Raw genomic sequence first — 18,390 nt, forward strand, 5'->3', positions numbered from 1 at the left:
CACAGGCCCATCCAGTGTTATACGGCTGGTACTCACAGGCCCATCTGATGTTACACTGCTGGTAATCTGCAGACAGCCTCATCTGCTGGTAATCTGCACACAGACTCACAGGCCCAACCGGTGTTACACTGCTGGTAATCTGCACACAGACTCACGGGCCCATCTGGTGTTACATTGCTGGTAATATGCACACAGACTCACAGGCCCATACGGTGTTACACTGCTGGTAATCTGCACACAGACTCATGGGCCCATCCGGTGTTACACTGCTGGTAATCTGCACACAGACTCACAGGCCCATCCGGTGTTACACTGCTGGTAATCTGCACACAGACTCATCTGGTGTTACACTGCTGGTAATCTGCATGCAGACTCACAAGCCCATCCGGTGTTACACTGCTGGTAATCTGCACACAGACTCACAGGCCCATACGGTGTTACACTGCTAGTAATCTGCACACACAGACTCACAGGCCCATACAGTGTTACACTGCTAGTAATCTGCACACAGACTCACGGGCCCATCCGGTGTTACACTGCTGGTAATCTGCAGACAGCCTCATCTGCTGGTAATCTGCACACAGACTCACAGGCCCAACCGGTGTTACACTGCTGGTAATCTGCACACAGACTCACGGGCTCATACGGTGTTACACTGCTGGTAATCTGCACACAGACTCATGGGCCCATCCGGTGTTACACTGCTGGTAATCTGCACACAGACTCATGGGCCCATCCGGTGTTACACTGCTGGTAATCTGCACAGACTCATCTGGTGTTACACTGCTGGTAATCTGCATGCAGACTCACAAGCCTATCCGGGGTTACACTGCTGGTAATCTGCACACAGACTCACATGCCCATCCTGAGTTACACTGCTGGTAATCTGCATGTAGATTCACAAGCCCATCCGGTGTTACACTGCTGGTAATCTGCACGCAGACTCACAGGCCCATCCAGTGTCACACTGCTGGTAATCTGCACACAGACTCACAGGCCCATCCGGTGTTACACTGCTGGTAATCTGAACACAGACTCACAGGCCCATACGGTGTTACACTGCTAGTAATCTGCACACACAGACTCACAGGCCCATACAGTGTTACACTGCTAGTAATCTGCACACAGACTCACGGGCCCATCCGGTGTTACACTGCTGGTAATCTGCACACAGACTCATCTGGTGTTACACTGCTGGTGATCTGCACACAGACTCACAGGCCCATCCGGTGTTACACTGCTGGTAATCTGTACACAGACACAGAGGCCCATCCGGTGTTACTCTGCTGGTAATCTGTACACAGACACAGAGGCCCATCCGGTGTTACTCTGCTGGTAATCTGCACACAGACTCACAGGCCCATCCGGTGTTACACTGCTGGTAATCTGCACACAGATTCATCCGGTGTTACACTGCTGGCAATCTGCACACAGATTAACAGGCCCATATGGTGTTACACCGCTAGTAATCTGCATGCAGACTCACAGGCCCATCCAGTGTTATACGGCTGGTACTCACAGGCCCATCTGATGTTACACTGCTGGTAATCTGCAGACAGCCTCATCTGCTGGTAATCTGCACACAGACTCACAGGCCCAACCGGTGTTACACTGCTGGTAATCTGCACACAGACTAACGGGCCCATCTGGTGTTACATTGCTGGTAATATGCACACAGACTCACAGGCCCATACGGTGTTACACTGCTGGTAATCTGCACACAGACTCATGGGCCCATCCGGTGTTACACTGCTGGTAATCTGCACACAGACTCACAGACCACTGCTGGTAATCTGCATGCAGACTCACAAGCCTATCCGGGGTTACACTGCTGGTAATCTGCACACAGACTCACATGCCCATCCTGAGTTACACTGCTGGTAATCTGCATGTAGATTCACAAGCCCATCCGGTGTTACACTGCTGGTTATCTGCATGCAGACTCACAGGCCCATCCAGTGTCACACTGCTGGTAATCTGCACACAGACTCACAGGCCCATCCGGTGTTACACTGCTGGTAATCTGCAGACAGCCTCATCTGCTGGTAATCTGCACACAGACTCACAGGCCCAACCGGTGTTACACTGCTGGTAATCTGCACACAGACTCACGGGCCCATCCGGTGTTACACTGCTGGTAATCTGCACACAGACTCACAGGCCCATATGGTGTTACACTGCTGGTAATCTGCACACAGACTCATGGGCCCATCCAGTGTTACACTGCTGGTAATCTGCAAACAGACTCACAGGCCCATCCGGTGTTACACTGCTGGTAATCTGAACACAGACTCACAGGCCCATACGGTGTTACACTGCTAGTAATCTGCACACACAGACTCACAGGCCCATACAGTGTTACACTGCTAGTAATCTGCACACAGACTCACAGGCCCATCCGGTGTTACACTGCTGGTAATCTGCACACAGACTCATCTGGTGTTACACTGCTGGTGATCTGCACACAGACTCACAGGCCCATCCGGTGTTACACTGCTGGTAATCTGTACACAGACACAGAGGCCCATCCGGTGTTACTCTGCTGGTAATCTGTACACAGACACAGAGGCCCATCCGGTGTTACTCTGCTGGTAATCTGCACACAGACTCACAGGCCCATCCGGTGTTACACTGCTGGTAATCTGCACACAGATTCATCCGGTGTTACACTGCTGGCAATCTGCACACAGATTAACAGGCCCATATGGTGTTACACCGCTAGTAATCTGCATGCAGACTCACATGCCCATCCAGTGTTATACGGCTGGTACTCACAGGCCCATCTGATGTTACACTGCTGGTAATCTGCAGACAGCCTCATCTGCTGGTAATCTGCACACAGACTCACAGGCCCAACCGGTGTTACACTGCTGGTAATCTGCACACAGACTCACGGGCCCATCTGGTGTTACATTGCTGGTAATATGCACACAGACTCACAGGCCCATACGGTGTTACACTGCTGGTAATCTGCACACAGACTCATGGGCCCATCCGGTGTTACACTGCTGGTAATCTGCACACAGACTCACAGACCACTGCTGGTAATCTGCATGCAGACTCACAAGCCTATCCGGGGTTACACTGCTGGTAATCTGCACACAGACTCACATGCCCATCCTGAGTTACACTGCTGGTAATCTGCATGTAGATTCACAAGCCCATCCGGTGTTACACTGCTGGTTATCTGCACGCAGACTCACAGGCCCATCCAGTGTCACACTGCTGGTAATCTGCACACAGACTCACAGGCCCATCCGGTGTTACACTGCTGGTAATCTGCAGACAGCCTCATCTGCTGGTAATCTGCACACAGACTCACAGGCCCAACCGGTGTTACACTGCTGGTAATCTGCACACAGACTCACGGGCCCATACGGTGTTACACTGCTGGTAATCTGCACACAGACTCACAGGCCCATATGGTGTTACACTGCTGGTAATCTGCACACAGACTCATGGGCCCATCCAGTGTTACACTGCTGGTAATCTGCAAACAGACTCACAGGCCCATACGGTGTTACACTGCTGGTAATCTGCACACAGACTCACCGGCCCATACGGTGTTACACTGCTAGTAATCTGCACACACAGACTCACAGGCCCATACAGTGTTACACTGCTAGTAATCTGCATGCAGACTCACAGGCCCATCTGGTGTTACACGACTGGTACTCACAGGCCCATGCAATGTTACACTGCTGGTAATCTGCAGACAGCCTCATCCGGTGTTACACTGCTGGTAATCTGCACACAGACTCATAGAAACATAGAATTTGACGGCAGATAAGAACCACTTGGCCCATCTAGTCTTCCCCTTCTAGTCTGGCCCATCTAGTCTGCCCATCCGGTGTTACACTGCTGGTAATCTGCACACAGACTCACAGGCCCATCCGGTGTTACACTGCTGGTAGGTAGTCTGCACACAGACTCACAGGCACATCCGGTGTTACACTGTTGGTAATCTCAACACACATGGGACATTTCAGACTCGCTCACTGCAGGCCGAATTCACTCCCCTGTCTGATGGTCGGGGTGTGTGCATGTGCAATCCCCATTCGCTCAATGGTGGGCGGAAGGGGGTGGGTATGATGAGATGTTAGTGTAAACTTAAGCCCCCTACACACCGGGTGAGCCGTTCTCCGTGCTGAGCGACGTGCTTAAGCAGCATCACATCCCCCATTGAAACCTATGGGTGATGCAGCTACCAGTGGAGCAGGAGGGATCGCAGCAGGGATCGGAGACTACTAATGCGTCCCATCCTGATACATTCGGGGGATACTTAAAATTTGCAGCTAACCCCCAAAAACAGGAAGTGGATGTCCGTCTGATAGTATCACAGCTGATTGAATGGTCTCCAAGCAAGGAGAGAGTGCAGCTCTGTGTAGCGCTGGGTCTGGTGTCCATCCAGTAATAACCGCAGATGCTCCAGTGGACTCTGGGAAGGAGGCAAGGCTCCAGAGGAGGGCCCTGCTCCTGGAGGAGCCCGCTTACCACTGACCCACCAGTGGCTGGGAGCAGTTCCCAAGAACAATGATGATACATAGATGCACTCTTGGGAATTCTATCACATAATGTTTTCTTCATACGGTCTCTCACTGGCATCACTAGGGGGCTGCGGAGAACAGCGGGTAAGTGCCGGCTCCACCTCAGTGACCATGTGCTGCACTCTGACAGTATCGCACAGCACCAGGCTCCCGTCACTGAGGAGCAGGCAGTGCAGGGAGTCACGTGGGGGGGGCCGGGGGGGCAAATCAGCATCTCCAGGATTGCTGGGCACCTCCCCAGATGGATAAGTTAGGGGGCGTGCGCAAGGTCAAGTAATGCCATTGCTTTCTATACCTCCATCAGGTGCTGCAGAGCCTTTGTGGCATAATATAAAAGGATGATAATAGTACTAACTATGCCAATTATTTTATAGCTTTTCTAAATTGCTCTCTGATGCTGCTAAATACCTGGGCTGGGACATTACTATCATGCAAAGTTTAAGAAAATATTTTTACATTAAAGTAATTGTAAAATAATAGTATTGCTAAAGTATTCTCACCCATACAAATACTTTGAGCTAGTTGCAGAAGGACCTGGATGTCTATTTCCACAGCATCCTCAGCAGCCTCTCACTGACTGGTACACCAAGGACGCTCTGCGCCTGCGTGGAAGAAGTGGCTGTAAGTGCGCAACTGCGCATGTGCAGAACACCCCCTCTTGTGGACGCTCGGAGCCTGCGCAGGAGCAGGCGGCTGCCTCGCACCGTTCAGGTATTTCGCGTCTCCCGTGATGCTCCGGGCTCCCTTGTGTCATATTGTCTGCGACGTACTAATGGCGGCTGAGTCGGGGGAGAGAAGGAGTAGGGAGCAGCATTCCCCTGAGTAACCTGTGGGTGAGGAGCTCAGTCTGTATGTTGGTCATGTATGTGACTCCCACAGGGCTTCTGCATGCTGCTACTGGGGATATCTATGTGTATGGGCATAATAGTGTATCCTCAGCAGCGCTACTCCATGGCTCAGCTAAGTGCAAGTAGCATGTAATGTTGTAATAGCTCAGCCCCAGTGCTGTCTGCATTATTATACACACACACACACACACACACACACACACACACACACACACACACACACACACACACCTCTGCATATAGACCAGTTATGGGAAGCCTCTGTGTGTATACCATATGTTCTCTCTCTGCTGCAGTAGCTATGCGCGCTTTGCTCTATGACAAACACATGTCAGTGTATTAGCATGGCACCTGATTTTACTGCGTACGCAAATGTAGTGAAATTGCATCGCTTGCCGTTATGGAATGGTATGCGATGCGATTTTGACATTATATGTCATTTTACCATTAAATGGCATTATTCTAGGTTTCATCGCATCGCATGCCATACAATTTTTTATCACATCCTATCTTTTTTAATGGATTCACTAACACAGAGCAGTGAATACATTAGATAGGAAAATCGCATGCCATACAATATGGCATGCGATGCAATTTCACTACCGTGAATAGCCCTCTAAGCAAATGGAGTAGTGGGCGCCGTGATAATACACAAGTACCCAATAGGGCAACTGGCCATCGATTGTGGCAAACTATACAATGGATGACCATTGATGTTTTATCTATCGATGGTCATCCATTTTCTTTGACTGATTGGCCCGTGGGCCAATCAAAATATGGAGGTGGGGCTTCATGGGTGTTGGGGGCGGAGCTATGCTCCGTGTCCTGGCCCCTTGGGGGGGATAAACTATTTGTTTATGCTTGACGTCGGTGGGCAGAAACCATCTGGTTCTCCCCCTTCCGCCACCCCTCGCGGGGCTCGCTGCGCTCTCCACACTTCGGGTGGCGTGGATAGTGGGGGGGTGCCTAAAACCTCATTGTATGTCATACAATGCTATTGTATACCTAATGTCATGGCATTGTACACCCTATAAAATCGCATCGCATGCGATTTTGCGGGAGGTGCGATGCGATCCCCCGGGGCTAAGAGAGCAGTGAATAAATTACATAGGAAAATTGCATCGCATGCAATGCGATTTCACTAAGTAACCATACGTATGCTAATTGGGCGCCCAACTAACATATATGTAACTTCCAAACTTTTTTTTATTTCATTTTTTAAATACACAAAATTTTAAAATTGGATGCAAATTTCTACTTAATTTCTTTACTTTCTTTACATACAGGGAGCATCTTCTATCAGTCACCCCACCGGGATCCCATTCCATCCCCAGGTGTTCAGGATGGAGAGTGACAGGAGTCACATGACTGAGAGGATACTGAACCTCACCCTGGAGATCATCTACCTGCTGACCGGAGAGGTGAGGGCTTCTGGGAGTGTCATCACTACTCTCAGTTACAACCATAGGAGCCTGCATAACATTATATGTAGTGACTCATCTTTCTCTGTGATATTTAGTATTTCCTCTCTCCTCACTAAGGATTATGTACCACTGAAGAAGGACGGTGAATGTGAGACACCCAGCAGCAGCCGTCCCTATGTGTTCAGAAGAGGGATCAGGACCCAGGATTCCAAGACTGTGCCTTCACCTCACTCACTGATACATGGGAGAGACAATGAGCTGAAGATCCTGGAACTCACCAACAGGATCATCCAGCTGCTGACTGGAGAGGTGACTGCTGGGAATGGGACATTATACAGTAACACCGGGGGATGTGACCGGAGAGGTGACTGCTGGGAATATGACATTATACAGTAACACCGCGGGATGTGACCGGAGAGGTGACTGCTGGGAATGGGGCATTATACAGTAACACCAGGGGATGTGACCGGAGAGGTGACTGCTGGGAATGGGACATTATACAGTAACACCAGGGGATGTGACCGGAGAGGTGACTGCTGGGAATGGGGCATTATACAGTAACACAGAGGGATGTGACCGGAGAGGTGACTGCTGGGAATGGGGCATTATACAGTAACACCATGGGATGTGACCAGAGAGAGGTGACTGCTGGGAATGGGACATTATACAGTAACACCGGGGGATGTGACCAGAGAGGTGACTGCTGGGAATGGGGCATTATACAGTAACACCGGGGGATGTGACCAGAGAGGTGACTGCTGGGAATGGGGCATTATACAGTAACACCGGGGATGTGCCCGGAGAGGTGACTGCTGGGAATGGGGCATTATACAGTAATACCGGGGGATGTGACCGGAGAGGTGACTGCTGGGAATGGGGCATTATACAGTAACACCGGGGGATGTGACCGGAGAGGTGACTGCTGGGAATGGGACATTATACAGTAACACTGGGGGAGGTGACCGGAGAGGTGACTGCTGGGAATGGGGCATTATATAGTAACACTGGGGGATGTGACCGGAGAGGTGACTGCTGGGAATGGGACATTATACAGTAACACCGGGGGATGTGACCGGAGAGGTGACTGCTGGGAATGGGGCATTATACAGTAACACTGGGGGATGTGACCGGAGAGGTGACTGCTGGGAATGGGGCATTATACAGTAACACCGGGGGATGTGACCGGAGAGGTGACTGCTGGGAATGGGGCATTATACAGTAACACCGGGGGATGTGACCGGAGAGGTGACTGCTGGGAATGGGACATTATACAATTACACCAGGGGATGTGACCGGAGAGGTGACTGCTGGGAATGGGACATTATACAGTAACACCGGGGGATGTGACCGGAGAGGTGACTGCTGGGAATGGGGCATTATACAGTAACACCGGGGGAGGTGTCTGGATGATGACTGTCATTGTGTGTGACAAGTTTTTAAAGGCTGGGGTATTTTACAAGTTGAGGAACTATACATCCCAGCATGCCCTGCCACAGTTTTAACATGCCTATATAGCAAAGCTTTTTTAGGGCATACTGAAATTTGTAGTTCCACAGCAGTTGGTGTATCGTCTATCTATGCACACAGGATATGCAATATTTGGAAGAAAAAAGAGATCTCTACAAAGAAGTGAAGGTGGAGAACAAGCAGCAAGTAATATCAGTGGGTAAGGTTAGATTTATTGTTTTCTATATAGATTTGTAGTTACCAATACACATGAGCATAGCTGTTTAGGCTAGACACTACTATACAGACCCTGTGCTCAGTTACTGCTTGTGTCCTACAGATGCAGCCACCAGCATCAGACCAGAGAGATGCCCCAGTCCTCATAGTGGAACGCAATGTGCAGTAAAAGAGGAGGAGGAGGAGGAAGATGAGGAGGACTATGATAGTACATCAGACTGTGAGGTAGGAAAAGCTGTATATTAACATCACTCTTTGCTTTGGTGCTTCTAGCACATGTGTGGTCTGTAAATCAGTGCTGAAATACAGACCACACTGTGCTAGAAGCACCATAGCAGAGCGCAACACTCCGGGGGGGGGGGGGGGGGGAACTGCACGGGTATTGAAAGATGCAGGGTTGTGAACATTACACCCCGTTTGGCTGTACAGCTGCTGTGCTTCCTACAGTGGTGACTGCTTTCAGGCACGCCATTCATATCGCTGTAGAACAGGGAAGAGATGAGCGAGGGGACCAATGACAGGTCAGTGTCCGTGACGGTGGGCCGGTCACCTAGAGTAAGCGTGGGCTATCCACTGTTCTCCTGTAATACATGCAGTAAGATTGGAAGCACTGTCTCCCTACAGCTATTCTGCCTTCCTTTACAACACCTGGGTTTCAGACCACACTACAGATGCCTGCCTTTGTGTACAGGAGGTAATCGGGGTCCAGGAAGACCCTGGGGCCCTCATTCTGATCCATTCGGTCCTTCGCACGTTCGTATGGGGGACCAAAGTTTGTTCACTGCTCATAACTAGTTATATGGTGGGATGCGGTGGGGCGATTTGGCGGGCTTTGTAGCTTACCGAGCAGATCAGAATAAGGGCCTAGGTTGCATCCTGCTTGCCTGTTGCTTTACTGCAATGCTGTGAATTGCAGTCGCTGGCCATGAATAGTAGATTGAGGTGGAGAAACAATAGTATCTGTGATCTGCAGAAGCAGAGAGCTGATAAAGAAGTCTATATACAGTAAGGTTGAAGGCTTGAAAGCAGAAAAAAAACATTGTTTGGATGAATGTGTTAAATCAAACCAATATGACCGACCATTGTCTGTTCAACAGCGTTTGGGAGCAAATGCGTGATTGTTATTTGCTCTCATACCTGACCAGAATTTTGTTGCCAGTAGACCGATTGGACAGACACAGTTTTAGGTGTGTACCCAGCTTTGAGTGTGGTACAACACAAGAGGCGCCCATGGAAAGTCAGGCAGACCTGGGGAATCTTCTAACCCACCATGCCACTGGATTGGCCACCACATCTTGTCAGCTGGACATGCAGGTCAATTTTAGCTATGTAACCAATGACCTGGAGGGGGGGGGGGGGCATAATCTGCAGTAACAGCTCAAAACTGGACCCTTTTTTTTTTTTTTTTTTTTTATCAGCCGATTTAAAACCGGCTATAATTGGATAACCCGATAATGACAATCGATATATGACTAGGAAGAGAAGTACAATGTGAGGTAAACAATTAGTTCTTCACTAGCCCTCAAAATGACATCATCTACAATATACTTTCACTTTGAGCTGCGACCGTTTTTACTTTCGCTTTGAGCTGTGACAGTTTTTAGCCCATGAACTCTCCATTCCCAACCCCCCAGTCCCTATCTGCTCCTACCTCCTATCTATGCCTTCACAGCTCCCTCTCCATATCTAGCAAGTCTGAAACAGATCAGCGTCCATTTGCTTTCACATTCTGGTGTGACATCTTTTGGCACACAAAGGAGTAGTTTGGTCCGTCTGATGGCCTCTAGCTGTCACTGGTGGTAGAGAATCCAATAATCCGTACGACGTTGGCTTGTGAAATCTAACTTCTCAAGAGACAATAAGACTTTAATAAGTTTATTGTTTGAAGTATAGTATGGAGAGGGAAGAATTGCGTCATTACGTGTGTCTGATGCAGCAGTGATTGGTCTGGGGACGTGTTGTATAATCCGTACCATAAATGATGATAAACTTGTTGACACAGCGTGTGATTGTAATATGTAGCATATGGAAATACTATTGTATTATTATTCATTGTACTATTTAGTGGGACAGCTCAGAAGCCGTGAAAGGTGAGCTCCTATCTGACAGCGATGATGCTGAGGAAATGTACGTGAAGGTGAAAGTTGAAGATGTCCATGGTGAGTAATAAGCACTAAATACAGAAGCATGCGTTTTCCTTCATCATCTCTTACAATGAAACGGCATCAGGCGAAAACACCCCTGTTGAATACTAATCAGTGAATCATTGCTGTTTTTTTTGGCCTGGCAAAAAATTTGCCAGGATTGAATACCTCCCTTAACCGCAAATATAAAGTATCTTCCTAATACACAGGTTCTCCAACTCGGTCCTCAGGACCCCACACAGTGCATGTTTTCCAGGTCTCCTCACAGAAAACAATTCGCTCCACCTGTGCGTCTTCTTAAATGTGTCAGTGAGTAATGAATGCACCTGTGCACCTGCCCGGTAAACTGTTTGGGGTCCTGAGGACCAAGTTTCAGAACCCCTATCCTAATGTAAGTAGAAGGGACCGCATCGGGAACCTTTTCTTATGTTACAAGTATTCCCGTTAATGAAATGACGGTGAATTATTATTAATTGCCGCCGTTACACAGATTCTGCATGGAAAAGGAAAAACGACGGCCTGCTTGCAACCGAGGCCCACAGGTCCTGTAATCGCTGTGTCTCTCTCTCTCTCTCTCCAGATACACCCGGCAATGTCAGCTCACCAGGGAGATGCAGCAGCCCTCTCTCCGCAGCGCTCTGTAAGGAAGAAGAGCCTGACGTCTCCCTGCAGGTGGGAGTTACCTGGCTATACCTTACTGTAAATGGCATCTACACGGAAATGACAGCAGTTATGTTACCAATCCATGTGACCTATCTATACACAGATAGAAATGGTAGAGCTGTGTTACAGTGATTTGATTCCAGTGTCAGCCTCCTCTGAGAGGCAGCTGTAATAATGAGGTCACACACAGCGGGTGCTGGTGCAGCTGCCTTATAGACTATTCCTCTTATTTAGCTCTGACTGTCACCCTGCCATGGGTGTACATTGAGTGGTGTAATGAGGTGACGCTTGCTGTGGTCGCCTGATTGGCTGTGCAGGGGCCACCGCAGACACTCTGCCATTTGCCGGATTTGTTGTTCCGATTCGGCCCGAAATGACAAATTGTGCCGATATCCACTCAGCGTGTACCAAGCTTAAGATATGAGGACGTTCTTAAGTATGGTCCTAATTCAGAGATGTTAGCAAGGTTGCAATTTTTGCAGATGGACAAAATCCTGCAGCGCTGCAGGTGGGCAGATGTAACTGATGTGCAGGGAGAGTTAGATTTGGGTGAAGTGTGTTCAAACTGAGATCTCTATTGCAGTGTAAAAATAAAGCAGCCAGTATTTACCCTGCACAGAAACAAAATAACTCACCCAAATCTAACTCTCCTTGCACATGTTACATCTGCCCCCCTGCAGCGCAGTAAGGTTTTGCCCATCTGCAAAAATTGGTGTAGACAGCACTTAACCACATAGACCATGTTGGTTCTTCCCTACCTTTGGGTTTGTACGTTTACTCAGGGCAGTCCCCACTGGCATTAAGTGTTGCACTGTACTTGCCTATTGCTGATTGACCCATTTTGTTTTTGTTCCCTGTGTATCAGACGAAAGACCTAAACATTATAGAAGTGGGTATTAATTCACAGTCTGAAGACGAGATGATGATGAACATTAAAGAGGAGGAGATTGCTGTAGAAATCAGTGAAGGTGAGTGACAGACATGAAGCACGGAATTGTCAGTCTCCCTGATCAGTCACTACATAATCTCCTATACTAGCTCCATGTCATCAGGCCAGGAGGAAACCTTTGCCGTAATCCTATCTCTGGCAACCTTCTGTCTGTGTACATCAGTATTAAGATCATTTTGAGGTGTTTTACAGTTAAAAAAAGATGATATTTCTCTTGCATGTAATCTGGTAGACACTGCAGCAATCGTGTGTGTAGACAGGTGGAACAGGATTATGGCCACTGAAAGGTTGTGTTAATAGTGTTCCCGCTAGGCTGTTTTAGCGGGTCGCTGCACCCTGCCCGATTTTTAAAGGGCAAAATGCACCCTGCCCCTCAGTCCTCCTCCTCTTATGGTGATACCGGGGAAGCCCGGTGCCGCAGTATAGAGCGGTGCCCGGCGCTTCCCCAGCAGTGGAGAGCCTTCAGTGCGGCCGGGCCCGCCTCCTTCAGTGACGATGGTGGCTGGGCCCGCCCCTTTTCTCGATAACGGAGGCCCGCCCCTTTTTGTCACGGCGCGGTCCAGGCACGCCCCTTTTGTGACGTCGGCGGCCCGGGTCCGCCCAAAACAGTGACGTCGGCGGGCCTGGTCCGCCCCCTTGACGCTGCCCCCGTGCACTGGTGCCCTGCCCACCCCTGTTCCTAGAAGGAACACTGTTAAGCTCCACCCCCCTAATTCATAAGCCCTCCCATATACACAAGTCATTGCTGCAGTGTTCCACAGATGGGAGTGATTTTACCGTATATAATCAGTGTATACAAATCCACTTTTATCATTTTACACATCCCAAGAAATGCTTTAAATCGCACTACTTGCTTATTCGTGTATAGCTTCTTTATAAAGAAGTTCAAATATTTTGATTGTAAATTATTATTTTTTTTTTTTTTTGCTTCCAGCCGCTGTATACAGTATAAACACCGCCGGGATGTATCAAGTTCAGTCTCCAAAGCGTGAAATGAAGGCTGATGATTTACACTATTCTCCTGGAAAGTACCCAGATGTCCCAAACACACTTCCAAGTTCTGAGGCGGCAACTAATGGATCCGTGCACTCGAGTTTCTTTTACAACCGGGACAGCGGAGCACCGGGGACAGTCAGTGCTGAAACAGAAAACTTTATTTGCAGCGAGTGCGGAGACAGTTTTCCCACCAAACCGCAGCTTACGTCGCACCAGAAGATTCACACAGGAGAGAAGCCTTTTGTCTGCACTGAATGTGGAAAAGGCTTCACCCGTAATACAATTCTCGTGGAGCATATGAGGCTGCACACAGGGGAAAAACCGTACGCTTGCTCTGCATGTGGGCAAAGGTTTATTAGCAATGGGCAACGCATAAGACACGAGAGACTTCACACAGGGGAAAAGCCTTACGTGTGCAACGTATGTGGAAAAGGCTTTACACGTAACACCATTCTTGTAGAACACAAGAGAATTCACACGGGAGAGAAACCTTATCCCTGTACAGAATGCGGAAAGCGCTTTACATCCAACTCTCAGCTCGTAAAACATATAAAATATCACAGAGGGGAGAAGCCTCACGTGTGCTTAGATTGTGGGAAGCGGTTCATTAGCAACGGATTGCTTGTTATACATCAGAGAATTCACACAGGGGAGAAGCCGTTCGCCTGTCCGGACTGTGGAAAGGCTTTTGCCCGTAATGCCATCCTCCAAGAGCACATGCGAATTCACTCCGGGGAAAAACCATTCGAATGCAAGGATTGTGGGAAAAGGTTCACAAGTAATTCCCACCTGGGCAAGCATCAGAAAAACCACAGGGGCGAGAAACCCCACGCGTGTCCCGATTGTGGGAAGAGGTTCATCTGTAACGCCCTTCTCATAATACATTACAGAAGCCACACTGGGGAGAAACCGTTTGTGTGTAATGAGTGTGGAAAATGCTTTGCCAAAAAAGGAAGCCTTGTCACGCATCAGCGAATTCACACCGGGGAAAAGCTCTTTGTCTGTGCCGATTGTGGGAAAGGCTTTGCCCAAGGCTCGGATCTAGTAGCTCATCGGCGGATTCACACGGGAGAAAAGCCTTTCTCCTGTCCTGACTGCGGCAAACGATTCACCCAGAACTCCCAACTGGTCGTTCATCAGAAAAATCACACGGGAGAGAAGCCTTTTGCCTGTTCCATATGTGAAAAAAGCTTCACCACTAAGGGAAGTCTCGTTACTCATCAGAGAATTCACACCGGAGAGAAGATGTTCATATGTTCTGACTGCGGCAAAGGCTTCACCAGTAACTCAAAGCTCGTTATCCACCAGCGAACTCACACTGGAGAGAAACCATTTATCTGTTCCGATTGCGGGAAGGGATTTGTTAGTAACTCCGTCCTGATTGTTCATAAGAAACTTCATGAGGAAAAATAATAATTGTGTACGGACGCCGAGCGCAGATTTGCCAAAGGTGGAAATGTCTGTTTAAAAATCAGATTATTATAAGCAGGTGCTTTTTAAACTGAGCGTTCACTGGTTTGTTTGCCATAGTAGAATTGGCGTAGGTAGGATTGAAGAGATAGGAAAATGGGGTTGTCAGGTCAATGACAACAGATACACTTGGGACTGAGACAGAAACTATATGGAGTCCATACGTATGACATACGCTGCAGTCGGCCATCTTGCTGTGTGAGTAAGTGGCGCTAGTGCTGAGTATAGCATTGCATTGTTGTCTCTTGGAGGAGTGTGTATCAGAAACCCGTTAGTATAGGACACAGGTTCGGTCTTTAGGACCCCGCACAGTGCATGGTTTGCAGGTCTCCTCGCAGAATCAAGTAAAATAATTAGCTCCGCCGCAATGCTAATTTTAGTCAGGGTTTTTTAATTTAGTTTTAGTCTTCGTCACTTTGACGAAAATTTGACGAAATTAAATGTCACATTTTAGTAAAAAAATTTTAATTTCGTCTTAGTCAAGTTTTAGTCAGTGCATCTTGACGAGCATTTTCGTCTAAATTTAGTCATTGATTTAGTCATAGTTGTGCAGTTTATTTATACTGTAATGGATTTTACTGAAGATAATTTCTCTATCATTCCCTTGTATACTTTGTATACCTTTCAACTATGGGAGTTATTCAATGTGCCACCGCTATTTCCGACGGGGGAAATAGTGGTGGCTCCCTAGTCAATGCTGTCTGTAGCAACCAGCATTGAAGCGGAATCACAGCAGAACGAGCCGACTTTAGAAGCTGTCGGGGCCGTTCTGCCGATAACCGCCGTGGATTATCGCGATCCCGGCCGCAGATCGACAATCCACGGCTGTTTTCCGGCCATGCCCTCTTTGCGCAGATCGGCAGGTGAATTGAAAAATTTTCGGCTGGTTAATTTTAGTCATGACAACATGGACGAATATTTAGTCAACATTTTCATTATTAAAAATTCATTTTTTCGTTATCGTCACAGAAAAAAACCTTTGCCGAAGAATAGTTTTAAGCTGTGTACACACGGGGGCGATAGGGGCTGAAATCGCTGGGAATATGGTTGCTGGCGACCATATTGCCAGTGATTGGAGTGTGCCCCAGCGATAAATCGCCGGGTGCGCGCTCCCGTTTTCAGCCCCATTCTAATCGCTGGTCACAGGAGCTTGCTCCTGCGACCAGCTGATTACCTCTGCGTCTCCCCCGGCAGAGGTTCCCTTTCATCAGCTATCATCTCTGGTCGCTGATGAAAAGGAGACACTGAGCAATATATCTCCCCCATGTGTACGTACCTTTAGTCTACGTTTTCGTTGATGAAATTAACACTGCACCTGTGGATCTTTTAAAATGTGTCAGTCAGTAATGGACACACCTGTGGGATGACCTGGAAAATGTGAACTGTGTGGGGTGCTGTGGACAGAAGGCTTTATTCTTGTTCACTCCTTCTGGCAAATTCCTTCTTAGCTGGAAAAAACCATGTGCACTGCAGGTGGGGCAGATGTTACTTGTGCATAGAGAGCTAGATTCGGGTGGGGTTTTACTTCTTCAAATTGAGATCTATATTGCAGTGTAAAAATAAAGCAGTCAGTATTTACCCTGCACAGAAACAAAATAACTCACCCAAATCTAATTCTCTCTGCACATTTTACATCTACCCCCCTGCAGTGCACATGGTTTTTTCCATTTAAGAAGGAATTTGCCAGAAGGAGTGAACCAGAATAAGGTCCTGTGTTTCAGAACCCCTGATATAGGAGGTTCTTCATATACAAGTACTTTGGATATATAGAGTACCTATCTAGAAATATAGATCTGTATTGCGTGTCTTAGAGCCCATGTTTGCTTTTAACTGTATGGATGGTGTATGATGAACTGGTAAGTGGAATCAGGATCCCTGTGTATACCAGTAACCATAATGCAACTGTAATGCAGCCATGGCCAAACTGTGGCCCTCCAGCTGTTGTGAAACTACACGTCCCAGCATGCCGTGCCACAGTTTTAGCATTCTCTAATAGCAAAACTGTGGCATGGCATGATGGGACTTGTAGTTTCACAACAGCTGGGGGGCCATAGTTTGGACATACCTGCTAATGTGCATCTGTACACATCTCCGTCGTGCAGCTCTAGTCGTAAAGCTGAGATTGGGTTCTCCAAATGTGCGAAACCTATACATAGTGCGAGGACCCCCTGTAGTAGACGGCTCTTATTAAAAGGAATTTGCATGTTTTAAAAGCGTTTAACCAACAATCATTTTATATGCTAAATTACAGTTCTGCATATGTATTCTATATATTTATTTGTTATACAATATGCGCCTACTGTACTTCTTCCATTCATTATTGCCTTTATTCTAAGTAGCAGTAAAATCGGCCACATTTTTGGGCAGAAATAAATATTCCTAGGAAGGTCCTGTGTTGGCTTTCTGTTTTAGAAGGACAGAGATGAGTCTATTGGTTCTACTGAGCAAAGTAACTACATGGGATAATGGGACAACGTTGCAATGTTCAGGCAAATCACACTATGACACACACATTCAGACGGGCTGCGAATTCCTCTTGTGGCTTTTGAATGTGGTTGATCTGGAACAATGTCAGTGCCAACGACACATATAAAAACTTAGATAACGCCGTAGCACAAGCCTTCCAACTTTTCCTGAAATCCCATCAGGACCTGGCAATTTCCCAACACTAACACCTAATAAACTGTTCCTAACCACACACTCGTATTGCTGACTGCGAAAACCTGCAAGTCTGGGATGAGGTCAGGTCAGGAAGGCAGCATGGTCCAGTGCTGTTGCCCTCAGTTGCAATGGCAACTTCCCCCTTTTCACTTAATAAGGTGAAGCCCTGAGGAAGATTACATGACTCCCTCATCATTTACACTGCAAAACCAGTTTGATTTTGACAGGTAAATGATTGCTGCTTTAAAAAAATTGGGAGATTTCTTACCAAAGCTCTCATTCTGTCCAGGAGAGAGAGGTGTGATCTCTGAATACAGACTGGGAGTTACCCTGAGTATATAGGACTGGGTACAGCAGGAACGGTACTTATGTAATATCTGGGCTCCCGGTTTTCTTATGAGACCGTGTCCCCTCGCAGGGCTCGCCACGCTTCGGGCACGGTGGCTCGCTGAGCTCGCCACACTATATAAAATCAACTCCATGCGTAGTTGGATAGTAGGGGTATGAAAAAATCGTGTGCATTTAACATGGGAGTCCAGATAATACATAAGTACCGCAGGAACTGTACGAGAGAGAGTGAGGAGTTAACCCTGAAGAGAGACTGGATGTTAGCCTGGGAATATATGCCTGGGACAGCAGGACCTGTCCAAGAGAGAGAGAGGAGTGAACCCTAAAGAGAGGCTGGTAGTTACCCTGGGGATATATGATTCTTGGGCAGGTCCTGCTATAACCAGTCATATATTCCGAGGGTAACCCTCATCCTCTATTCAGGGTTCACTCCTCTCTCTCCTGGACAGGTCCTGCTGTACCCAGTCATATATCCCCAGGGTAACTCCCAGTCTCTATTCGGGTTCACTCCTCTCTCAAGGCTAAGAGGTACCCTGGGGATATATGATTGGGTACAGCAGGACTTGTCTGAGAGAGAGAGGAATGAACCCTGAATAGAGGCTGGGAGTTACCCTGGGGATATATGACTGGGTACAGCAGGAACTGTCCGGGAGAGAG

At 48.0% G+C, this 18,390-nt stretch overlaps 1 protein-coding gene and 1 pseudogene across 2 annotated transcripts in view; one reads left to right on the top strand and one right to left on the bottom strand.

Moving 5' to 3' along the window:
• Positions 1-5,152, bottom strand: part of LOC146010227 (tudor and KH domain-containing protein-like) — a 29,552-nt pseudogene extending 24,400 nt beyond the window's left edge. The window contains exon 1 of the transcript XR_014444740.1: positions 5,048-5,152. The product of XR_014444740.1 is annotated as a tudor and KH domain-containing protein-like (transcript). The remainder of the gene's footprint in view (positions 1-5,047) is intronic.
• LOC146010145 (uncharacterized) lies at positions 5,148-17,110 on the top strand. The gene is made up of 9 exons (XM_083151092.1): positions 5,148-5,258; positions 6,682-6,816; positions 6,937-7,128; positions 8,407-8,485; positions 8,606-8,727; positions 10,568-10,661; positions 11,227-11,318; positions 12,175-12,277; positions 13,193-17,110. Exons 1-9 carry the CDS (start codon positions 5,187-5,189, stop codon positions 14,665-14,667), a joined length of 2,364 nt encoding a protein of 787 aa, XP_083007218.1. The 5' UTR covers positions 5,148-5,186; the 3' UTR covers positions 14,668-17,110.
• Positions 17,111-18,390: the final 1,280 nt, after the last annotated feature.

The sequence above is a fragment of the Crinia signifera genome, chromosome 6, assembly GCF_055691185.1.
Source record: "Crinia signifera chromosome 6, ASM5569118v1, whole genome shotgun sequence".
Taxonomy (NCBI): Eukaryota; Metazoa; Chordata; class Amphibia; order Anura; family Myobatrachidae; genus Crinia; species Crinia signifera.

Excerpts from the sequence above, each read along its gene's own strand:
- LOC146010145 (XM_083151092.1), top strand. The coding sequence starts at position 5,187 with ATGTGCAGAACACCCCCTCTTGTGGACGCTCGGAGCCTGCGCAGGAGC. Across the intron at positions 8,486-8,605 it reads GCAGCAAGTAATATCAGTGG|ATGCAGCCACCAGCATCAGA; the intron begins GTAAGGTTAGAT and ends TGTGTCCTACAG. Across the intron at positions 12,278-13,192 it reads TGCTGTAGAAATCAGTGAAG|CCGCTGTATACAGTATAAAC; the intron begins GTGAGTGACAGA and ends TTTTGCTTCCAG.